The sequence below is a fragment of the Phyllobates terribilis genome, unplaced genomic scaffold (assembly GCF_046119375.1).
Source record: "Phyllobates terribilis strain yellow unplaced genomic scaffold, ASM4611937v1 Scaffold_235__1_contigs__length_3068650, whole genome shotgun sequence".
In the NCBI taxonomy this organism is placed as follows: Eukaryota; Metazoa; Chordata; class Amphibia; order Anura; family Dendrobatidae; genus Phyllobates; species Phyllobates terribilis.
In genome coordinates this window covers 627,203-653,020 of record NW_027362995.1, presented here as the reverse complement: position 1 = coordinate 653,020, position 25,818 = coordinate 627,203, and the positions used below count along the sequence as shown (strand labels likewise).

At 47.5% G+C, this 25,818-nt stretch overlaps 2 protein-coding genes across 4 annotated transcripts in view; one reads left to right on the top strand and one right to left on the bottom strand.

Annotated features, from left to right (window-relative positions):
• LOC141215253 (gastrula zinc finger protein XlCGF66.1-like) overlaps positions 1 to 25,818 on the top strand; it is a 196,878-nt gene that overhangs the window by 126,511 nt on the left and 44,549 nt on the right. The window lies entirely within an intron of this gene.
• LOC141215248 (uncharacterized) lies at positions 2,686 to 23,268 on the bottom strand. Of its 2 annotated transcripts, XM_073665558.1 has the most exons (7): positions 23,187 to 23,268; positions 18,907 to 19,056; positions 18,601 to 18,780; positions 18,394 to 18,517; positions 18,213 to 18,310; positions 17,924 to 18,014; positions 2,686 to 4,708 (listed from the first exon to the last, which is right to left on the bottom strand). In XM_073665558.1, exons 2-7 carry the CDS (start codon positions 18,997 to 18,999, stop codon positions 3,498 to 3,500), a joined length of 1,797 nt encoding a protein of 598 aa, XP_073521659.1. In that variant the 5' UTR covers positions 19,000 to 19,056; positions 23,187 to 23,268; the 3' UTR covers positions 2,686 to 3,497. The 2 variants fall into 2 exon arrangements, with proteins under 2 accessions (XP_073521659.1, XP_073521660.1); XM_073665559.1 differs by lacking the exon at positions 23,187 to 23,268 and having other exon boundaries at positions 18,907 to 19,167.

Below are 25,818 nucleotides of genomic sequence, written 5' to 3'. Positions count from 1 at the left end.
CAGAACATTGTAATTGTTCCTCTGCATGAATGCCTGAGTAGATTTGGAGCAGTGTTTTGGATCATTGTCTTGCTGAAAGATCCATCCCCTGCATAACTTCAACTTTGTCACTGATTCTTGAACATTATTGTCAAGAATCTGCTGATACTGAGTGGAATCCATGTGTCCCTCAACTTTAACAAGATTCCCGGTGCCGGCATTAGGCCACACAGCCCCAAAGCATGATGGAACCTCCACCAAATTTTACTGTGGGTAGCAAGTGTTTTTCTTGGAATGCTGTGTTTTTTTGCCGCCATGTATAATGCCTTTTTGTATGACCAAACAACTCAATCTTGGTTTCATCAGTCCACAGGACCTTCTTCCAAAAGGAAATTGGCTTCTCCAAATGTGCTTTTCCATACCTCAGCCGACTCTATTTGTGGCGTGCTTGCAGAAACGGCTTCTTTCGCATCACTCTCCCATACAGCTTCTCCTTGTGCAAAGTGTGTTGTATAGTTGACCGATGCACAGTGACACCATCTGCAGCAAGTTGATGCTGCAGCTCTCTGGAGGTGGTCTGAGGATTGTCCTTGACTGATCTCACCATTCTTCTTCTCTGCTTTTCTGATGTTTTTCTTGGCCTGCCACTTCTGGCCTTAACAAGAACTGTCCCTGTGTTCTTGCATTTCCTTACTATGTTCCTCACAGTGGAAACTGACAGGTTAAATCTCTGAGACAGCTTTTTGTATCCTTCCCCTGAACAACTATGTTGAATAATCTTTGTTTTAAGATCATTTGACAGTTGTTTTGAGGAGCCCATGATGCCACTCTTCAGAGGAGATTCAAACAGGAGAACAACTTGCAAGTGGCCACTTTAAGTAGCTTTTCTCATGATTGCATACACCTGGCTATGAAGTTCAAAGCTCAATGAGGTTACAAAACCTAAAAAAGTGCTTTAGTAAGTCATTAAAAAGTAGGTAGGAGTATTTAAAACAAGAAAATGATAAGGGTGCCCATACTTATGCACCTGTCAAATTTTGTTTGAATGCAGATTGCACATTTCCTGTTAGTACAATAAACCTCATTTCAAGGCAGAAACATTACTGTGTCCAACAGTTATTACATATATCAAACTGAAATAGCTGTTGCAAAAACACCAATTTTTATAAAACAATAAGCTTAAGATTAATAGGGGTGCCCAAACTTTTTCATATAACTGTATATGGAATGTCCAGGACATCACAAATAGGTCTCATGTTGCTTGGATCTTTGAAAATATACAGCTGGAATGGGTACCCCCAGGAGTACATCAGGCCATTTTCCCGGATGGCATAAAGTAGTGGTTTCAATACCCTTCTTTTAGCAAGTGTCATTCAGGATAGATATGTGAGCAATTATATGCGTTTTCCATTGAAATCAGCAGGACCCAACTCCTCTGCTTTCCTCACAATGGCCTCTTTTACATTGAAAAAATGTATGCGACAGATAATGTCCCTTGGACGCTCAGGATCTGGGCCATGATTGCCTATTGTACGGTGCGCCTTATAAATCTCCACCTCCTTATCAATAGGATCACCAAGAATATTATTGAATAATGATCGCAGTGTTGGCATAATCACTTGTGCATTGATGCTTTCAGATATACCCCTTATCCAGATATTATTGTGAATTTCTTGATCATCAACCATATTAAACAGATGGTTTATTTACTGGCTGTGAAGATCCAGTGTTAGTTTCTGAGCATTATGATGGCCTCTAACTTGTACGACATCCGCCTCTAATCTCTGTACCTTGTCAGTAAGCTGTGACAGGATAGAAGTGAGGGGACGTATTTCAGTATTGGATGTGGTCTCCAGCCTCTGAATATATTGCTCCATATCTTCTTTAGTAGGGATAGACGCAATCTGATATACAAATAAGTTATGTTGTTCCCCATATCAGAATAACCTGTGGCTGGGGGGTAAATGTCCCTGTGAAGCAAGCGCTGCTCAGTATGGGGGCTTTGGTGAGAGTACAAGGAGATTTGTGGAGCTGTTTTCTTGTGAGGCCTACATTAAGAGAGAAGATGGTGCAGGACTTACAGGCTGGAGCTGTCTGGCATCATGAGGGTTAAGACTGCTTCTTTTTCCACGCTGAGGTGAAGCAGTAATGGCTCCAGAGCAGGAAGATAAGACCTTCCATAAGGCTATGTGCCCACGATGCAGAAATGAAGCAGAAAATTTCTGCAGCATTTCTGCATCTCCCTGGCAGAAAAAACGCATGCAGATTGTGCATGCGTTTTTCCTGCAGAATACATGCGGATCCACATGCGTTTCCGCATGCAGATTGACAAGCGCTTTCCAGGCGATAGCATCACTTGGAAAGTGCTTGACAACTAGGTAACACTGTATAAATCCATGCAAACAGCATGGATTTATACAGTGTGAACCGTAAAAATTAAAACAAATAAAGCTATACTCACCCCCGAGGTCCCGGCGTGGCTGCAGCGCTCGTTCCTCTCTGCTTCCTGGATGCCGCAATATCGCGAGACAGAGCGGTGAAGGGCCTGCGGTCACATGACTGTGACGTCACCGCAGGTCCTCAAGCGATGCCGGCATTCAGAGAAAAGCCTTCGGAAAGGTGAGTATAAACTTTATTTGTTATTTTATTCTTTTTTTTACAGGTACAATGGTACCCGGGTCTGGATGAGAGTCTCCTCTCCTCCAGAACTGGGTACCATCCGCACATAGAGACGCATAGAAGCCGCTTGTACAAATGTACAGTCGCGGTTTCTATGCGTCTCAATGCAAATCAATGGCGGGAGTTCCGCTGCGCTTCCGCAAAATTAAATGACATGCTGCGGATTTTTGTACGCAGCATAAACGCTGCGGAAAAATCCGCAGCATGTGCATAGAACATGCGGAATCCCCTTGGGGACCATGGGGTGCGGATTACCTAGCGTTTCACAAGCGTTTATGCTGCGGAAATTCCGCAGCATAAACGCTTGAAAAACGCTACGTGGGCACCCAGCCTAAGAAACGCTGCATACCAGACATGCTGACAGAGGTGGAGGACCTCAGATTAACCTCTGATCTCTTCTTTCTTTCCCATATCAGGCGTCATATTGGAGGCTGTAAATTGCTTATAATTCCCCCAGGAACACGGTCTGAAGAGAGTGCTTTCAGTGTGTGCGTTCTCTTGGTGCTATGTCCAGGCCATGTCCTTCCTGTTGATGTACAATACGTCTGAAGGTGGCGTTGATTGGGAGCAGGATTGTGTGATGTAACAATCTTGTGTGATGTAACAGCCTTACGGAAACGGAAGTTGTGATACCCATGGAACGGCGCCAGAACAGGACGTGAGTATGAGTGTTTTTATTTTAAAAAGGCCAAACATGAGGAATGAGAAGGAGTTGTCCTAGTAGTGGACAACCCCTTTATGAAGATACAATTTTCGGTTAAAAATGAAAAAGGCTTCTCCCCTGTGTGACTTCTCTGAAGTTTATTAAGAGTTGATTTCCGTGTAAAACATTTCCCGCATTAAGAACATGAAAATGGTTTCTCGTCTGTGTGAGTACTTTGGTGACTAAGAAGTGATGATTTCTTCACAAAACATTTCCCACATTCTGAACAGGAAAAAGGCTTCTCCACTGTGTGATTTCTCTTGTGCTTAACCAAATCTGATTTCTGGATAAAACATTTCTCACATTCTGAACAGGAAAAAGGTTTCTCCCCTGTGTGATTTCTCTGGTGTGTAACCAAATCTGATTTACGGCTAAAACATTTCCTACATTCTGAACAGCAAAAAGGCTTCACCCCTGTGTGAGTTCTGTTGTGCTTAACCAAAACTGATTTATCTTTAAAACATTTCCCACATTCTGAACAGCAAAAGGGCTTCTCCCCTGTGTGAGTTCTCTGGTGCTTAACCAAATCTGATTTCTGGATAAAACATTTCCCACATTCTGAGCAGGAAAAAGGCTTCTCCCCTGTGTGAGTTCTCTGGTGATTAACCAATTCTGATTTCTGGTTAAAACATTTCCCACATTCTGAACAGGAAAAAGGCTTCTCCCCTTTGTGAGTTCTCTGGTGATTAACCAATTCTGATTTCTGGTTAAAACATTTCCCACATTCTGAACAGGAAAAAGGCTTCTCCCCTGTGTGAGTTCTCTGGTGCTTAACCAAATCTGATTTTTGGATAAAACATTTCCCACATTCTGAACAGGAAAAAGGCTTCTCCCCTGTGTGAGTTCTCTGGTACTTAACCAAAACTGATTTATCTTTAAAACATTTCCCACATTCTGAACAGCAAAAAGGCTTCTCCCCTGTGTGAGTTCTCTGGTGTATAACCAAACCTGATTTCCCGCTAAAACATTTTCCACATTCTGAACAGGAAAAAGGCTTCTCCCCTGTGTGACTTCTCTGGTGATTAAGAAGATCTGATTTCTGGTTAAAAAAAGACTTTTCGAGGGAAAAACTATTTCCATATTCTGAATATGAAAATGGCTTCTTTGCTTTAGGAGCAATTTGTTTTTTAATGCTTATTTTGTGACTTTGATTTTCCTTAGTAGTGGGTAATGAATCAGAAGACAGGACCTGTTTCAAAGGATCAGGTGACAGATCTTTGCTGTGAAGGGATGATGGTATATCTGGAGTAATGGCATTCACTTCAATTGTATCCTGTGGGATCACAAGATCATCTGATTTAAAAATTGAAGATGTCAGCTGTCCCTCTGATCTCCTGGTACAGTCATCTGCCAAGAATAAAACCAATTATTATTTATGAATAACATATCCTTAAAATTTATATTGTTGAATATTTTTACTTAAACTCTACGTAAAAATGCACTTTATGTAAAAGTATCATTATTTACCAAAAAAACATATCACAGAAAAAAATCATCCTTACCAACACCAAATCAGATAACAAATGCATTAGCATTTTAGTGTTGGTTGGGTGTACTGGGGTAACATGTAACATAGTAACATAGTCTTCCTTCAACCTTAAAAACTAAGTCCATCTAGTGCAACCCATAGCCTAACATGTTGATCCAGAGGAAGGCAAAAAGAAAACATGTGGCAAACACTAAGCTCCACATTGGGGAAAAAATTCCTTCCCGACTCCATAAGACAATCAGACTAGTTCCCTGGATCAACGCCCTATCAAGGAATCTAGTATATATAACCTGTAATATTATACTTATCAAGAAAGGCACCCATGCCCTTCCTAAATTTTATTAGTGAATCACTCATTACAACATCATGCGGCATGCGGCAGAGAGCTCCATAGTCTCACTGCTCTTACAGAAAAGAATCCGCATCTGTGATTATGATTAAACCTTCTTTCCTCCAGAAGTAGAAGATGCCCCCTTGTCCCCGTCTCTGGCCTCAGAGTAAAAAGATCAGTAGAAAGGTCTTTGTACTGTCCCCTCATATATTTGTACATAGTAATAAGATCACCCCTCAGCCTTCGTTTTTCTACAGTAAATAACCCCAAATATAACAACCTGTCTTGGTATTGCAGACCCCCCAGTCCTCTAATAAGCTTTGTCGCTCTTCTCTGCACCCGCTCTAGTTCAGCTATGTCTTTCTTATACACCGGAGACCAGAACTGTACACAGTATTCTAAGTGTGGTCGCACAAGTGACTTGTATAGAGGTAAAATTATGTTCTCCTCATGAGCATCTATGCTTCTTTTAATGCATCCCATTATTTTATTTGCCTTTGCAGCAGCTGCCTGGCACTGGCCACTAAACGTGAGCTTGTCGTCCACCAATACACCCAGGTCTTTTTCACTTACAGTTTTGCCCAGTGTTTTACAATTAAGCATATAATTATACATTTTATTTCTTCTGCCCAAGTGCATTACCTTACATTTATCCCCATTAAAGCTCATTTGCATATTAATCAGCCCAAGCTTCTAGTTTACATATATCCTCCTGTAATATAAAATTGTCCTCCTTTGTATTAATTACCCTGCAGAGTTTAGTGTCATCTGCAAATATTGAAATATTACTCTGTATGCCCCCTACAAGGTCATTAATAAATATGTTAAAAAGAAGGGGGCCCAATACTGACCCCTGTGGTACCCCACTGTTAACTGAGACCCAGTCTGAGTGTGTTCCATTAATAACCACCCTTTGTTTCCTATCACTGAGCCAATTCTTAAACCACATACATATATTTTCCCCTATCCCCATTGTTCTCATTTTATGTATCAACCTTTTGTGTGGAACTGTGGCACCCCAGGGGTCTGGTTTCCACGGTAATGTAGTGTTATGTCTGAGAGCAGGTGGGAGGTCCTTTGGTCAGGGATCCTGTGCATGCCACACCTCCTGCCCAGTCTTGGGAGGGGAAGGACTTCCCCTATATAAACCTAGGGCTGAGGCAGGGTTAGTGAGTAGAGAAGAAGTAGAGACGAGAAACAGTCATAGGAAGAAACAGCAGAAGCTCAGTGGGAGCAGTACTACTACGAGTCAGGGGCTGGCAGCTGCAGAGCTCGCCCTGACTGAGAAGCTTTCTTACCGGACCCGGCGTCCGAGGCTGTGGGGACTAACTCTTACCCAGCAGCAGAAGCCGACCGGCAGGGGATTTCAGGTCCTCAGGCCCAGAAACCCGAAGGCACGGTCACACGCGTGGGACCAGCACCGCCATCGTGGAGCGGAAGCCATTAGAAGGCCCCGAGTCACCGGCCATACGGGTGAGCACCACACGGTACACTCAGGGACGTGGGCTACTTATATCCGCTTCTAGCAAGGTAGCCAGAAGAGTACAGTCAGTTTGGGAGGCCTACAACTCTGCCTGGCCAGGGGAGATCCCATCTGCTCAAGGACTGACCAGGCCCCGTTCGCTAGCAAGTACTCCGGGAGGGTCTATCGTTGTTACCAGTAAAGACCCTGAATTACACCGCACCGTCTCTGAGTGGTTCCTGCTACCCCCATCTTCCACGTCGGCTGCCCTGAGGCCATACCCCTCCCGTTGGGGGTTATACTATCACGCTGCACAATTCTACACCGGCCTCAGCGGTCTGCCCTGCAGCGGCAGCTCCATAGCTGCAAATCAACGGGTGGCGTAGTCGACACTCAAATAACATCTATCAAGACTGCCACACACTGAGTTTGACTCCCTGGGCACGGACCGGGTCCCCGCCACTCGGAGACTACAACCCTCATCTGATCCGGTTCCGGGTAAGCCCCCGTGCGCGAGACGCTGCGCGACACAGCAGGCCCAGGGGCGCGTCAACTTTGGCGTAGTCGGCAGGATTTCGTGCCCGCAACCACCGGGTACTGCGTGCCTGAAAAAGAGACTTTTAAAACTTACCATCCGTGAAGTTTTCCCGCCATCGGTAAAGATTCCCGCCATCCGGCGCCATTTTCAGCCTTCTTCCCGCCATCTGTGAAGATTCCCGCCATCCGGCGCCATCTTCAGCCTTCTTCCCGCCATCCGTGGAGTTTTCCCGCCGTTGGACGCCATTTTGAGGACGCCGCGCGGGAAGAAGAGGGGCGTGGACTCCGAAAAGCCCGCGAGAACTGAAGCCCCGCCTCACGTCCGGACGTTGCGTAAGGTCCTGGAAGGAGCCCAGCAGACGCCGACGTCACCGGAGCGCGACGGAAGGTCCTCAACCCTGACGATCCACTGCGGAGCCGCGGCCTACGGAAGAGGATCATCGCAAGGTAGGCCACGGTCCACTAGGGGGGAGAAGGATGTCGGATACGGAGGAGAGCTTCACCGCTTCAACCCCCGCCAGCGCCACCGCTGTCGCGGTCATGCCTTTCACCATGCCCTATATCCCGGGGGCAGCCTGGCTACCCCAGTACTCAGGGGAGTCACATACCCTGCAGGACTTTAGAGAAAGGCTGGATAGCCTCTTCCAGGTGTACCCCCTCACAGAGGAGCAAAAAGTGAGCATCCTGGTGGCCCAATTAACCGGAGCAGCCCGAAGGGAGGTAAAGTCCTGGCCACCTGGGGGGAGGACTGTCGCAGGGATACTAACCCGGCTGAGGGACACCTTTGATACCCGCACCTCAGCCGAGATCAAGCTTAGATTCTACGGGTGCAAACAGCGGTCCCATGAGAGTATAAGGGACTATGCCCTGAACCTACAAGAGGCCCTGAGAGCCGTTAAGCAGACCGACCCTGACGGCGTGGGAGACGAGGACAGGCTGTTGACTGAACAATTTATAGAGGGTTTATATTGCAATGCCCACCGAACCCAGTTGCGGGCAATGGCCCTACAGGACCCTCATCTGGGATTTGCACAGTTCAAGGACAGAGCCATCCGGGTGCTCCGAGAACCGGCACCGGATGGCGTTGTGACCCACAGGCGCCCAGCTATCACTTACCACCAGGAGGCGGCGCCCTTGTCGGCAGGGCCTGTAGGGGCTGATGCGCAGGCTTTGAACAATGACCCGGCTCCAGACCTGCACCATCAGGTCCAAGAGCTAGCTAAAAGCGTTGCTGCGTTAACCCGAACTGTGCAGTCTTTACAGGTTTCCACTCCAGGGAAGATCCAGCTGGCATCCGGACCGGAGAACATCCCGTGGCGTCGACCAAGGAGGACTCCACCGGCCAGAGGAAGACCCAGTGACCGGTACAACGAGGACGGACGACCCATCTGCCGCCGCTGCAATCAACCCGGACATATGGCAAGGTACTGTCCTTTAAACTGGCACAACCTGGGGGTAGAGGGCCAACCCCCAGGAAAAAGATCACCAGGCCCATCGAACTGGCGCGACAAATATGTCGGAGGACGTCCAGTCTTGCCTGTGGTACTGGATGGCATCCCTATGAGTGCCCTACTAGACACCGGGTCACAGGTAACCACCATCCCGTACGTGCTCTTCAAGCAGTACTGGAATGACTCGGATATAACCCGCTACCCTGACGACGACTTGAGTATCATCGCCAGCAATGGTCAGCCCGTGCCACAGATCGGATTTAAAGAGGCGACCATTAAAATTGGTAGAGTCGAACTGGCAGCACAGGGACTGATTAATGTAGACATTGACAAACACGAGAGTCACCCAAAGATAACGCTAGGAACTAATGTAATTGAAAATTGTCTTGCAGAGGTGATTTTCCTTTTACAACAGGTTGCCAAGAACGCCAGCTCCGGCGAGCAGCGAGTGCTCCAGAAAGAGATCCGGGCACTGATGCGACGGCAACAGGTGGAACTCTCCGGCGGTGAGATTGGTAGCGTAAGAATGTGTGACCCTTTCCCTATTGCCATGCCCCCAAAAAGTGAAATGATGATTTGGTGCCGGGCAGCTATTGGTCCGAGAGGTAGGGATTACCAGGCAATGGTAGAACCAGTTTACTCAGACAGTAGGCCCACCATTTTGACAGCACGGGGGGTGGTTAATGTACGCCATGGGAGGGTGCCCGTTCGCCTAATAAATATCGGGAAGAGGGAAGTATACCTACCCCGGTATGCCACGCTAGTCAAATTATATACCATCAACCAAAACTCTATACAGTCTGTGGAACCCTTGCCTCCATCTCACCCGGAAGAAGGTAACGGCTCTAAGAAAGTAATGGAGGATTGGTGTCAGCAACTACACTTGGGAACTGACTCCACTCCCTCCCACCAGAAACAGGGAGTCTACCGGGTGGTTCAAGAGTATGAGAGAGTGTTTAGTAAACACCCGTTAGACTTCGGGCGAGTTAAGGGGGTAGAACACCGCATCCCCACGGGAGATCATCCTCCCATAAAAGAGAGGTATCGACCCGTACCCCCTGCACATTACCAACACGCCAAGGGGATGCTTAGAGACATGAAGGAGGCTGGGGTAATCCGGGATAGCTGTAGCCCCTGGGCAGCCCCACTAGTTTTAGTCAAAAAGAAAGACAACACTATGAGGATGTGTGTAGATTACCGGAAAATCAATCGTATCACACACAAGGATGCGTACCCTTTACCAAGGATAGAGGAGTCTTTGGCTGCTTTAAGATCTGCTAACTTCTTCTCTACCTTGGATCTCACTAGTGGGTACTGGCAGGTTCCTGTAGCAGAGGCGGACCGGGAGAAGACCGCATTCACCACCCCGATGGGACTTAGCGAGTTCACCTGCATGCCGTTCGGACTCTGCAACGCACCAGAAACCTTCCAACGACTAATGGAGTGTTGTCTGGGCCACAGAAACTTCGAGACGGTCCTGTTGTACCTGGACGATGTCATCGTATATTCTAAGACGTATGAGGACCACCTGAAACACCTGGCGGAAGTGTTCGAAGCTCTGGCGAGTTACGGCCTAAAGGTGAAACCCTCCAAGTGTCACCTCCTGAAACCAAAGGTGCAGTACCTGGGACACGTGGTGAGCGCTGACGGAGTGGCTCCCGACCCTGATAAGATCACTGCAATTAAGGAATGGCCAAGCCCCTCCAGCGTAAAAGAAGTGCGGCAGTTCCTCGGGTTGGTAGGCTACTACCGAAGGTTTATTCCCGGTTTCACCAAAAAGGCAGCACCTATGCAGGACCTCCTGATAGGCCAGTCCCGGAAGGCCAAGAACCAGAAGCCGCCCTTCAAATGGGAGGAGCTGGAAGAAGAGTCCTTCCGCCAGCTGAAGATGGCCCTCACGGGGGACGAAATCCTGGCGTACCCGGATTATAGCCAGCCTTTTATCCTCTACACCGACGCCAGTAACATTGGGCTAGGAGCCGTACTGTCCCAGATCCAGCAGGGGAAGGAACGAGTAATCGCCTACGCCAGCCGAAAACTGCGACCCACCGAAAGGAACCCCGAGAATTACAGCTCATTTAAGCTAGAGTTCCTGGCCGTAGTATGGGCAGTCACCGAGCGCTTTAAGCATTACCTCGCTTCTTCCCGGTTCACCGTGTACACGGATAACAACCCGTTGACACACCTGGACACGGCAAGACTCGGTGCCCTGGAGCAGAGGTGGATGGCCCGTCTGTCCAACTACGAGTTCACAATCAAATACCGGGCCGGACGCTCCAATACCAACGCGGACGCCCTGTCCAGGATGCCCAACCTGCCGGACGAAGGAGAAGATCCGGAGGGACTGGAAGAAGTTGAACTCCCTGCGTTCCACCGTCATGGGACTATCCAGTATTCCCACCGGGTAAGGAGTAAACAGGCTGCTACGTTGAACCCCTTACCTCACTACAACTGGGCGGAAACGCAAGACAAGCGACCCTGCCGTCCGACTGGTGAAGGAGATGCTGACTCGCCCGGAGGCTTGCCTTGAACCAGACGCTCCGGAGGAAGCCAAACAACTATGGGCAGAGAAGAGTCGACTGTTCCTTTACAAGGGGAAGTTGTGCCGCAGAATGGTTAACTCCCGGACGCATGAACTACTCTGGCAAGTAGTGGTGCCACGAAGAGACGCAGCCATGGTGATGGAGGCATACCACGACGGAGCTGGACACTTCGGGTGGAAGAAGCTGGAGTTCCTGCTGCGCGAGCGATTCCACTGGGTAGGCATGAGGGGAACCATTGAGAAGTGGTGCAGAGACTGTGGCCCGTGCAACCTGAGAAGGAAGGACCGTGGCAGCCAGAAGACTCCCCTGCAGTCCATCGTCACCCGGCAACCGTTGGAACTGGTAGCCTTGGATCATGTAAAACTGACCCCAAGCAGAAGTGGCTACGTCTACGCGTTAACCATCGTGGATCATTACTCCCGGTTCTTGGTTTTCGTCCCCGTCAAGGACTTAACGGCTCAAACAGCAGCTAGAGCCTTCCAGCAGCACTTCTGCCGTCCACACGGGTACCCGGACCAAGTGCTGACGGACCAGGGACCTGCCTTTGAAGCGGAGGTCTTCCAGGAATTCTGCAATCTGCATGGCTGCCGGAAGATAAGGACGACACCCTACCATCCGCAAACTAATGGACTTTGTGAGAAAATGAACCAGGTGGTAATGGATCTTCTAAAAACGTTGCCCCTGGAAGAACGCAGTCTGTGGCCTGAGAAGTTGCCCGATCTGGTGGACCTATACAACCACATCCCGGTAGGTTCCACCAACTGTACCCCGGCTTACCTAATGAGGGCAAGACCTGGTAAGTTACCTGTTGACCTGGAAATGGGAGTCCTGACACCCGAGGACACTTCACCAGAAGCAGACTGGGACACAGAGAGGCAGCAGCAGTACCGGAGAGTACAGGAGAGCGTGGAGCGAAGTCTCTGTCAGGCTAGGGAAAGACAAGAGAAAACTTACAACCAGTATGCTCCCGCTGTTCCCCTGGTACCCGGAGAGCAGGTCTTGAAGAGGAAGAGACGGCTCCACAAGTTGGACGACCAGTGGGAGAAGGACCCGTACACCGTACTGCCCTCAAGCCACGAGAACCCGAAGGTTTGTACCATCAGTAAAGACGGAGGGGAAACCACAGCCATTGTATCCCGGGACCACCTGAAGAAGTGTCCCGAACAACTGAGGAACCCTGAAGAGGAACAAGAAGACCATCGACCCGTAGAGGAAAGGGAAGATATGGTTAGTACTGTGCTCGGGGACTTCCCTCGGTCTTGGACTCAAGTCAATGGTGCAGTTGTGGTACCCGTACTCACCTTCCTCCAACCAGCATCCCAAGCACCTACGGAGCAACAGGTAGAGCTGGAAGAACAGCCGGTCCAGGAGGCAGAAGACCCCACACCCACAGACCAGGAGGATCAACCCTCTGCTTGCAGTGAGCCTGCCATATCCCTAGTGAGCCAAAGAGCCGGTAGACAGCTGCCCAGTTTACCCTTGACAGCTCCTACACCCTGTAGTTCAGGGCTAGGCAGTCAGCTCCGTAGGTCCACTAGGGCCACTAGGGGCCAGTTACCCGCACGTTGGAGGATTTGAAATGTATAAATTGTTTTATTTATGTTTACCTGTGTATTGTTGCTTGTGTATAATTTTGTGTTTCTAGTTATTTGTAGGAGTCCTTGGTGGATTTACCGGGAATCCTTGTACATAGTTGGAGCGTAACCCAGGACGGACTAAAGACTGTTAAGGACTCGGGGCAGGACAAACCCTTACCTGGTTACGTCTCCCTGTTTTGGTGAAATGGGCACCTTGCTTTTCTTCAAAGACTGCACCCGGCTACGGACATGCCGTAACCATCCTTATATGTTTTTCTTATTGTATTATTATTGTTTTTACCTTGTTATGTTTTTCTAAAATATGTTTAGTCCCGGAGTACTAAATTTCACTAGGGGGGAATGTGGCACCCTAGGGGTCTGGTTTCCACAGTAATGTAATGTTATGTCTGAGAGCAGGTGGGAGGTCCTTTGGTCAGGGATCCTGTGCATGCCACACCTCCTGCCCAGTCTTGGGAGGGGAAGGACTTCCCCTATATAAACCTAGGGCTGAGGCAGGGTTAGTGAGTAGAGAAGAAGTAGAGACGAGAAACAGTCATAGGAAGAAACAGCAGAAGCTCAGTGGGAGCAGTACTACTACGAGTCAGGGGCTGGCAGCTGCAGAGCTCGCCCTGACTGAGAAGCTTTCTTACCGGACCCGGCGTCCGAGGCTGTGGGGACTAACTTTTACCCAGCAGCAGAAGCCGACCGGCAGGGGATTTCAGGTCCTCAGGCCCAGAAACCCGAAGGCACGGTCACACGCGTGGGACCAGCACCGCCATCGTGGAGCGGAAGCCATTAGAAGGCCCCGAGTCACCGGCCATACGGGTGAGCACCACACGGTACACTCAGGGACGTGGGCTACTTATATCCGCTTCTAGCAAGGTAGCCAGAAGAGTACAGTCAGTTTGGGAGGCCTACAACTCTGCCTGGCCAGGGGAGATCCCATCTGCTCAAGGACTGACCAGGCCCCGTTCGCTAGCAAGTACTCCGGGAGGGTCTATCGTTGTTACCAGTAAAGACCCTGAATTACACCGCACCGTCTCTGAGTGGTTCCTGCTACCCCCATCTTCCACGTCGGCTGCCCTGAGGCCATACCCCTCCCGTTGGGGGTTATACTATCACGCTGCACAATTCTACACCGGCCTCAGCGGTCTGCCCTGCAGCGGCAGCTCCATAGCTGCAAATCAACGGGTGGCGTAGTCGACACTCAAATAACATCTATCAAGACTGCCACACACTGAGTTTGACTCCCTGGGCACGGACCGGGTCCCCGCCACTCGGAGACTACAACCCTCATCTGATCCGGTTCCGGGTAAGCCCCCGTGCGCGAGACGCTGCGCGACACAGCAGGCCCAGGGGCGCGTCAGAACCGTATCAAAAGCTTTTGAAAAGTCCATATACACAACATCCACTACATTTCCTTGGTCCAGTCCGGAACTTACCTCCTCATAAAAGCTGATCAGATTAGTTTGACAGGAACGGTCCCTCGTAAACCCATGTTGATATTGGGTCATGAGGTTATTCTTCTTCAGATACTCTAGTATAGCATCTCTTAGGAAACCCTCCAGGACTTTACCCACAGTAGAGGTTAAGCTTACTGGCCTATAATTTCCAAGTTCAGTTTTTGTCCCCTTTTTGAATATAGGCATCACATTTTCTATACGCCAGTCCTGTGGTACAGACCCTGTTATTATGGAATCTGTAAAAATTAAAAATAATGGTCTATCTATGACGTTACTTAATTCCTGCAGTACTCGTGGGTGTATCCCATCTGGACCCGGGGATTTGTCTACTTTAGTGATTTTTAGAAGCCGCCGTACTTCCTGCTGGGTTAAGCAATTGACATGTAATGGAGGATTTTTGTCATCACTAATCATGTTTTCTGTCATGCGATTTTCTTGTGTAAATACGGTTGAAAAAAAATCATTAAGCATATTGGCTTTTTCCTCATCCTCATCCACCATTTCACCCAGACTATTTTTAAGGGGGCCAACACTATCATTTTTTAGTTTTTTACTATTTATGTAGTTATGTATGGGGTGTCTGTCCACGTGGGGTACACTTATATAGTGCTGGGCAGCCTTCCTGCCCAGTATGGACATCATCAGTATCCTAAGCCAGACACTGTGCATCAAACCTACCTGTGTGACTGGCGTCCTATGCAAGATTCATCTGTGTGCATCTTTAATACTAGGCAACCACACCCTCCATGAATTGGTACGATTATTGGTGTTAGTAAGGCTGTATCTTTCTGTGATTTTTTAAAATTTTGCCCTATGTTAGCCGTTATTATTCACCAAGACAATAACAGATCACAGTCTAATACAAAACCTCATAGGATGAACCAGTAGAGTGTGGTGTTCAACAGCTTGTTAATTCTGCCTCCCAAATATGGAATAAAAAGCCACCAATGTTATGTAGGCAAAAATAATATCAATAATAACTTCTACTCATCTCACAAAAAAAGTCCCCACTCAGGTCCATCATCTGTCAATGGAAAACCAGAGGTTTCCACATCATTAGTGGCTCAAAGGCTTTTGAAAAGCAACATGGCTTCCATAAACCAATCCAGCAATATCCACTCTCCCAAAGTCAGATCTCCCCCTCGCTTCTGAGCCTTGCAGTGTGTCCAAACCACATTTAGCATCCATGTATTCGGCATTACTATAGTGAGAAAAATCCACTTAATTTATGGTGTGTGTGTCTCCTGGAGCACAATCTGGGCACTATGTGTTGGGTAATAAAATGGCATATTTGCAATTTTCACTCTCCAACATCCACTGCGTGCTAATTTCTGGAAAGTGACTGTGGAGTCAAAATAGTCACTACTCCTATAGATTATTTCACTGAGAGTTATAATTTCCAAAATGGTGTCACTTTATGGGGATTTCTACTGCTCTGGTTTTCTGCATTATGGTCACATTTGGGCTTCCGCAAATGGTGTGTCCCATCTCCTCTGGGATCTGCTCCTGTGACGTCTGCTTCTGTCACCAGGAGCCTTATTCATCCTGCAGGAGGCGCTGGTGATGGAGGAGACATCAGAACCAGAAGCTCTGGGTGGCGCAGGCTCTGTCCAGCCACTAAGATTAGGGTGCCTGGGACCTGTAGTACCATCCAGCCTGGCAGTATGGGTGTGTGTGCTGTCCAGCTGGAATAATCTGCTCCCTGCTTCAGCCATTTGGAAAGCACCACACCTTACTAAAGCTGGAAGGATATTGCTGGAAGCTTCCAGATACAGCCTTGTTCTTCTCTGGTTCAGTCCTCTGTGCTCAGCTCCCGGCTTGTGTATTTGTTTTTTGTGGTGACCTCGGCTCGTGTACTGACTACTCTTGTGTCTTCTGATTTTGTATTTTCTCTGCCCTCCAGCTTATGACCCGGCTACCTGACTATTCGTCTTGACATTAAAGGGTGATGAGAAAGGCAATCCGTGGGATCTGGAGTATATAGCGCCAAGCCTGTTCGTGGTGGCCATCTTTTGAGCTGTCAGGTGACCATGAACACTGCCCCCAATACATTGTGTCTGCAAACTATTCCACCAAGATCTGCATTCAAATAGCTAAATGTCGCTCCTCCCCTTCTTAACTCTGCCATGTGCCCAGATAGTAGGATACAACCGTATACAGGGTATTGTCACATTCAAGAGTAGTTGGAAAATAATTTGTAAGGTCCATTTGTTTCCTATTATCATTTGTGAAGAATTCCAAAGTTATCACCATATAAAGTGACACACGTCAGATTTAAAAAAATGGGGCCTGATTGGGAACATAAAACTGTCTGCGGGAAGAGGTTAAAATTAGAGTATTTTGGGCACTAACTACTGTAGTCAAAAACTGACTATAGACAATAACACATCTACTGAAATGATCAAACTCAACAGTCTCCATCAGTAAGTAGTGAGTAACTAGTGGTGAAACCTCTCTGGGGTAATTAGAGTAGGGGGCTCGGTGGCTCTTCGTAATCTAAACTATGATAAGGGCCAATATTTTCTGTCAGATGAGTTTCAAGAAGAAATATTAGACATTGAAGGAGAACTTTTTATAAATAGTGCAGAGATGAGTTGTCTTAAATTTAGCCCTCGGGCATTTGGAAGAGGTAATGGAGACCTTCTTTTAAAGACTACCAGGGAGTTACAGAGTCACATAAGTGAGTCAGGCCGATCCCACCACAATAAAGCTATCATACAAAATGAACCTGGAAAAAAATACAGAATAAAAGATATGTTACATCCCTAACAACAACGTATGTATCAGGGGAGAGAACTTCAGATCTAAACCGGAATTACACTCATTTATGGTGGACCTTTGGAGCTACTATGACTCCTGAGCAGAAGAGTAGAGAAAGTATTAGTGCTCCCCATTTAAGGAGAGATTGTGTAGTAATCGGAATTCCTTAGGATTGAAAAATAATGTAATTTATGACGTGGAATGAATCCATGAAACCAGGGCTTGAGCCATGCCAACACATCACCTGCAGGTGTGAATAAATGTATATATCAGCCACGCACAGCCTAGAGATATATCATGCACAGGTGTAATGTTTTTTATGTAGTTTATCACAATCCTGTTTGAAGTTAGTTGGTTTGAAAAGAAATTGAAAAGTCAGGATAAAGGGAAACTCTTGTTATTGTACAGAAATTAATACTTGGCCTCACTGCACATTTAATGTTCTAGATCATAAAAGTGAAGTTTGGCCAGAAAGACTGGACCTGGTCTTGTAGGGACCATATGAGCACATTCAGCAGCACAGAAGGGAGAGAAGGTAGATTCATCCAATAAGATATGAGGGATCTAGGAAGCCAACAGCATCATTACCCTCCGCTTTCTCTTACAGGCCCATCATAATATTTTTCTTCAAGTGATTTTCTCACTTGTCAGCACATTCTACGTACGCTGTCATTTGGTTTTGTAGTTTAAAGATCTGGGCAGGTAACGGTCAGCGTCTCCTAATCCCAGGGGGTAGGTGGATCCTCCAGGTTGTAAGTTCTATGGAAAAGGTCTATTACAATTGCACAAAGTAATGTGTACATTTTTGGATGGAGGAAAATGTTGTGATCTAGAGGGAAATGGTGATCACACGATTGTGATACGGCCGGACTACACAGCCAATATAGCAGCCACAGCCGGTGACTGAGAAGAATCTGTGACTTCTCTGCATTTAGTGGTTACTACTCACCTGGGTAGTCATATGTAGGAATCTCCTCTTTACACCGCTCATCACCCCTCACATATGTCTCTGTAGTATTAATATGGGTCAGATCTTCACCCTGAAACAAATATTGTAAAAGTCACAGACAGATGGAGAAGTCCCATCTATGATCAGCTCTAATCCTACAATCTCCACCATTCTCATTACACAAGTATAAAACATATAATACTGGTGGATAAAACAAGACTGAGCACAAGACCTTCACAGCCGTCTACACATCATAGGGGAGATCTCATGACACCTTCTCTCCATCTACCTGATGATCCTGAGGAACATTGGGATCTTCTTGCTTACAGTCCTGTGGAAGAAGAGGACGGGGACATCTCTCTGGTGTTGTCCTCTTACTGGATAGATCTGGAGGAAACACATACAGGGACTGAATTCATTCTTTACATACAGATAATTATAGGCCGTGAGTATTTAGTCCTGTCTATTACCTGGTGATGTGATGGGCTGGGGAACCTCCATCATGACGTCCTTGTACAGATCTTTGTGTCCTTCTAAATATTCCCACTCCTCCATGGAGAAATAGACAGCGACATCCTGACACCTAATAGGAACCTGACACATACAATGATACCATCATCCCCCCGATCCCTTCATAGCGTTACTGTATAATGTTCCAGCATTCCCAGCAGTGTCACCTCTCCAGTCAGCAGCTCAATCATTTTGTAGGCGAGTTCTTGGATCTTCTGGTTATTGATGTCCTCATGTATCAGGGGGTGAGGTGGAGGCCCTGTGATTGGGCTCAGGGGTCTTCCCCATTCCTCAGGCACAGGGTACTGATAGCGATCACTAGAGGTCTTCTTCACTACTGTGCAATCCTGGTTATGGAGAGACACATTAATAAATCTCCCTCCAGACATTTCCAGAGTCCTCACCTCTCCAGTTCTGTCCATCTGTTATTCCCATAGATAATGATGTAATGTGACGTCATCAGAATCTCTCACCTCTCCAGTAAGCCGGAAGAGGATCTCTAGGGTGAGGTGTAATATCCTCTCCGCCATCTTGTCTCTGTCCATATCCATCTTTGATGGGTCCATAAGGAAAATTCTCTTATATAGAAGATCTTTACTGAGAGGATCTGATATTGTAGAGACCTAAATGAGAAGATGATGAGCCGATGTAACATCATAAAAATCCTGTGTAATAATACAATTACTGGAGATAATATGGGGAAACATATGAGGAGATATATCATTTTACAGTATTTAGTTTTTTGCTTTACATTTAGTAATAAAACCTATATATTTTTGGCCACAGACAACAAGCAGTTTCTTTCTTGGAGTCTGTAGCTGAACTCGTTTCTCAAAGACTCATCTTCCATAATGCTAATTCTCGTCTCATTTACCGACACTGCAATCAGCATTAGCAATACTGCAGGAGATATTCATTACACATGGCATGAGAAATAACTACTTCATGATGAGGACGACATCTTCATCTTCTACTACGGCTCTAGAAACATATTTGGCCAGAGTGCTTCACTAACTACATCTCCACCGGTCGTCTATATGAATGTTTCCGGTCTTCCCCGGACTGTAATCTTCTACCACTTTAGATCTCATGTCTGATTCACACACAGAAGTTTGAGGCTTTCACACATGGTAAGGTTTTTAATATTATACAGAGTAGGACTACCTCGAATAGGTGCACCTTGCCATGGTAGGATAGCTTTCATGCTATTTTTGATCAAATACAGTGTTGATAAGAAACCTATTTTATTTAAATGCACTTTTGCTTTTTATTTATTTATTTACAGCGGGGTTCATTATCATTTTTCTTTATAGTTTTTTTCTGATTTATGGCCATAGTAAACATGTGTCTATGTGCTGCATGGATACCAATTTAAACCAAGCTCAAAATCTGTTTTTTCACGGGCACCATAGTGGCCGTGTGGGCCGACGCTATGGATGATACACCTCTATCATTTGGTAAAAATCTCATAGGTACTGGATTAATTAGTACCTGCACCAAGAATGGGGCTAAGTGAGTATTTATTAAAGGAAATCCACTCCACCGACTACCCCACGGCTGATTACCCTCTTAAGCCCCGGAGCATTTTCCGTTTTTGAGATTTCGTTTTTTGTTCCCCTTGTTCCCAGAGCCATAACGTTTTTATTTTTTGGTCAATATGGCCATGTGAGGGTTTATTTTTTGCGGGACGAGTTTTACTTTTCAACACCATTACTAGTTTTACCATATCGTGTATGGTAAAACGGGAAAAAAATTCCAAGCGCCGTGAAATTGCAAAAAAAAGTGCAATACCACAGATGTTTTTAAAAAAATGTTTTTACCACGTTCACTGAATACTAAAACTGATATTATTATTCACCAGGTTATTACAAGTTCGTAGATACCAAACATGTACAGGTTCTTTTTTATTTAAGTGGTAAAAAAAATTCCAAAGTTTGGTAAAAAAAAAAAAATGGTGCCGTTTTACGAGACCCGTAGCGTCTCCATTTTTCGGGATCTGGGGCCGGGTGAGGGGTTATTTTTTGCGCACCGAGCTGAAGTTTTTATTGATGCTATTTTGGCGTAGATACAATGTTTTGATCGCCCGTTATTGCATTTTATTGCAATTTTGCGGCGACCAAAAAACGTAATTCTGGCGTTTAGAATTTTTTTCTCGTTACGCCGTTTACCGATCAGATTAATTCTTTTTTATATTGATAGATCGGGCGATTCTGAGCGCGGTGATACCAAATATGTGTATATGTTTTTTTTTTATTATTATTTTATTTTGAATGGGGCGAAAGGGGGGTGATTTAAACTTTTATATTTTTTTATTTTTTTTCATATTTTTTAAAACTTTTTTTTTTTCACTTTTTGCTTTCTTCTGTAGTCTCCATAGGAGACTAGAAGCAGCACTCTTTTGATCGGCTCTGCTACATGCAGGGGACGAGCAGATCCCTTGCATGTAGCAGAAATGGTCCTGTGCTATGAGCGCCGACCACTAGGTGGCGCTCATAGCGACAGGATCATGACAACCACTGGTGTCTGCTGCAGACCCAGGGTTGTCATGACCACCCATCGTCGACCCGCGATCACGTGACGGGGTCGCTGATGGGCGGGGTAAGTGACGCGCTACCCGGAAGCGCGAGTTAAATGCCGCTGTCGGAGATTGACAGCGGCATTTAACTGGTTAACAGCCACGGGTGGATCACGATTCCACCTGCGGCTGTTGTGGGCACATGTCAGCTGTAAGAATCAGCTGACATGTGCTCGGTTCAGTGCGGGCTCAGCGCCGGAGCCCTCACTGAACCGGGGGATTACCGCATCATGCATGAAATGATCTCGATGGTCCAGATGGATGGAGTGGAGGATGGCTGGTTGATGGACACCCCATGCAAACACGGCTACGGTGCCAACAAGGAGGAGGTGGAGTAATGTTTTGGGCTGGAATCATGGGGAGAGAGATTGTTGGCCCTTTTAGGATCCCTGAAGGGGTAAAGATGAACTCCATAATGTATGTTGAGTTTCTCAAACAGTACTTCCTGCCATAGTTCAAGAAGAAGAACCGTGAATTCCACAGCAAGATCATTTTCATGCATGATAATGCACCGTCTCATGCTGCACATAACACATCTGCATCTCTGGCTGCTGTGGGCATAAAAGGGGACAAACTTATGGTGTGGCACCCATGCTCCCCTGACCTCAACCCCATTGAGAACCTCTGGAGCATCATCAAAAGGAGTGTCTATGATAGCGGGAGGAAGTTCACATCTGAGCAACAGCTCTGGGAGGGTATTCTGTCCTCATGCAAAACAATTAAAGCAGAAACCATCCAAAACCTGACAAATTCAATGGACGAGAGAGTTCAGAAGCTCCTTTCGAACAAGGGGTCCTATGTGCAAATGTTACATCACCTAGAATAAAGTTTTGAGTTGAAAACTGTTTGATTTCAGTTTGTAATAACCTGCTAATGCTTATAATTTCAAAAATGACCATTTTTTGTTCTTTATTAAAATGAAAAGGTTGAAAACTCTGCTGTGCATAATAATTTGGAACATGCATTTTGAGTGCAGTTTGAGTGTTTTATTTTTTAAAAAATATACTGTTATCATAGACAGTTTGTACAAAAACCTTTCAATTGTACTCTAATAGTTATTTGACTGGAAAATTACAATGACTGCAATTCATGTAGGTAATTTGGGAAAATCTGAGAAAATATTATTTGCATAACAATTTGGAACACAGTGTATTACTGTACAAAGCCTCGATATCTAGTAAGGCCTGCTCCCCTACATGCATGTATACATGCTCGGGGGTATACATGGAGGGGAGCAGGCAAAGGAAAACCAATTCCAGAGGGATTATTCCAACTGCAGGTGGTACTGTGAGAACATTATACTGTGTGGGGGCATCATACACACTGCATAAGGGGCATAATGGGGCATATACTGTGTGGGGGCATCATACATACTGCATAAGGGGCATAATGGGGGCATATACTTTGTGGGGGCATCATACATACTGCATTAGGGGCATAATGGGGGCATTACACTGTGTGGAGGCATCATACATACTGGATAAGGGGCATAATGGGGGCATTACACTGTGTGGGGGGCATCATACATCCTGCATAAGGGGCATAATGGGGGCACTACATTGTGTGGGGGCATCATACATATTGCATAAGGGGCATAATGGGGGCATTACACTGTGTGGGGGCATCATACATTCTGCATAAGGGGCATCATACATACTGCATAAGGGGCATTACACTGTGTGGGGGCATCATACATCCTGCATAAGGGGCATAATGGGGGCATTACACTGTGTGGGGGCATCATACATTCTGCATAAGGGGCATTACACTGTGTGGGGGCATCATACATCCTGCATAAGGGGCATAATGGGGGCATTACACTGTGGGGGGCATCATACATCCTGCATAAGAGGCATAATGGGGGCATTACACTGTGTGGAGGCATCATACATCCTGCATAAGGGGCATAATGGGGGCATTACACTGTGGGGGCATCATACATTCTGCATAAGGGGCATAATGGGGGCATTACACTGTGGGGGGCAGTAAAGGGGTCCTGTACTATGAGAACTATGTTTCCTCCCTTCCTGTCTCCATAGTTGGGTCGTATGTATCTATTACAGGAAACAGAACAAAAACCTTATGATTCTTATAAAGGGGCAACACAAGACCCCAAAAGAGTCTCCGTGCTGAAGGTGTTAATGCCCCCTGCGCCCAGTAATGGGGGTCTCCACATACCTCCACCTGCAGAGCCGCCACCACATATATGGCTGCTCTGTGCGCACAGGAGCTGTGATGAGGTCACAGGAGGGGAGGAGTCAGGGGTCACATGATCAGGGGCCTCAGTGGATGCAGGACTCTGCTGTGCTGGTTGTCATGGTGCTGGATGAGCTGAAGTTTATGTGTGGGGTCAGGAGGGGTTTACAGTGTGGATGTAGCAGAGCCGCGTGTGTACGAGGTGTACGGAGCAGAGCCGCGTGTGTACGAGGTGTACGGAGCGGAGCCGCGTGTGTACGAGGCGTACGGAGCGGAGCCGCGTGTGTACGAGGCGTACGGAGCAGAGCCGCGTGTGTACGAGGTGTACGGAGCAGAGCCGCGCGTGTACGAGGTGTACGGAGCGGAGCCGCGCGTGTACGAGGTGTACGGAGCGGAGCCGCGCGTGTACGAGGCGTACGGAGCGGAGCCCCGCGTGTACGAGGCGTACGGAGCGGAGCCGCGCGTGTACGAGGCGTACGGAGCGGAGCCGTGCGTGTACGAGGCGTACGGAGCGGAGCCGCGCGTGTACGAGGCGTACGGAGCGGAGCCGCGCGTGTACGAGGCGTACGTAGCGGAGCCGCGCGTGTACGAGACGTACGGAGCGGAGCCGCGCGTGTACGAGGCGTACGGAGCGGAGCCGCGCGTGTACGAGGCGTACGGAGCGGAGCCGCGCGTGTACGAGGTGTACGGAGCAGAGCCGCGCGTGTACGGAGCAGAGCCGCGCGTGTACGAGGTGTACGGAGCAGAGCCACGCGTGTACGAGGTGTACGGAGCAGAGCCACGCGTGTACGAGGTGTACGGAGCGGAGCCGCGTGTGTACGAGGTGTACGGAGCGGAGCCGCGCACGTACGAGGCGTACGGAGCGGAGCCGCGCGTGTACGAGACGTTCGGAGCAGAGCCGCGCGTGTACGAGGCGTACGGAGCGGAGCCCCGCGTGTACGAGGCGTACGGAGCGGAGCCGCGCGTGTACGAGGCGTACGGAGCGGAGCCGCGCGTGTACGAGGTGTACGGAGCGGAGCCGCGCGTGTACGAGGTGTACGGAGCGGAGCCGCGCGTGTACGAGGCGTACGGAGCGGAGCCCCGCGTGTACGAGGCGTACGGAGCGGAGCCGCGCGTGTACGAGGCGTACGGAGCGGAGCCGTGCGTGTACGAGGCGTACGGAGCGGAGCCGCGCGTGTACGAGGCGTACGGAGCGGAGCCGCGCGTGTACGAGGCGTACGGAGCGGAGCCGCGCACGTACGAGGCGTACGGAGCGGAGCCGCGCGTGTACGAGACGTTCGGAGCAGAGCCGCGCATGTACGGAGAAGAGCCGCGCATGTATGCGAGGTATGTGGAGCTGCGCGTGTGCGAGGCGTGTGAACTCCGGTGATGACACCGCCCCTTTCCAAGGACATGACAGCTGATCTGTACAGCTGTCACATGCCCCTAACAGCCACAGGTGGAGTCGCGATCCTCCCATGGCAGTTAACATGTTTCAGGGAATATGTCACCCCCTGGGACCTATCAGACCTCTAATATGGGGATACAGGTGAAGTATGAATCTATACTTACCTGAATGTACCATATTAGAGGTCTGCTTGCTGTGTAATAGCTTTTTATTAAATTAGTTTTGGCAAGTTTCACGTCTGGGGGACGCGAAGAAATCCCCGCCTATTAGCTTACTTCCCATATCCCCCCTCCTCCCCAGCACGTCACAGGGGCCTGTGACGTGCAGTTCCCGGCCGGATCCCGCCGTCTGTGTAGACTTGTGGAGCAGGAAACTTGTGCGCAGGCGCCGGTGAGTCTCAATTGTGAAATTGCACTTTTTTTGCAATTTCACTGCACTTTGAATTTTTTTCCTGTTTTCCAGTACACAATATGGTAAAACCAATGGTGTCGTTCAAAAGTACAACTCGTCTCGCAAAAAACAAGCCCTCACATGGCCATATTGTCGGAAAAATAAAACTGTTATGGCTCTGGAGAGAAGGGGAGCAGAAAACGCAAAAATGGAGAAGCCCAAAGTGGTAAAGGGGTTAATATCAAATAATTATAAAAAGAAAATATTTGTTTTTATTTCTTTCATATCGGCATCGAAGAAAACCAGCGTATGGATCTTTTCCAGCCTGGGATCCTGGTTATCTGGGCCCATTCCATCCGGTGTTGTTCATATGGTGTGAAATCCCTTCCCAGATCCCCTGAATTCCTACATGGGATGTAAATTCCCTCAGGACCGACCCGCTGAATTCACGGCTTATCAATGAACATTTATATTTTGTTCATATTTATCCGGAACTTTTTGAAAACCGTCTAAATGGTTAACATTTCTGATTGTATCATTTATTTCAGTTAAATGTACAATATAGATTTTTGGCAATGTTCACACTCTGCATCTGAGGCTGAATGGTCCACAATGTACATTATATAATCATTGTCATATAGCATTTTATAGAGAAATTTATAAACATTTTGAAATATAAATAGATAGAGTGGAGACACGAGGGTCAGTGGGTGGTCTCATCTTTAGAAAACCATATGGACCAGGGCTCACACCACTGAACGCCCGATCTCCTTTCCCGTGAACACTACTCAGACCAGACAGGGTGAGGGTAACACAGTGCGGCAATAATTTATTGCC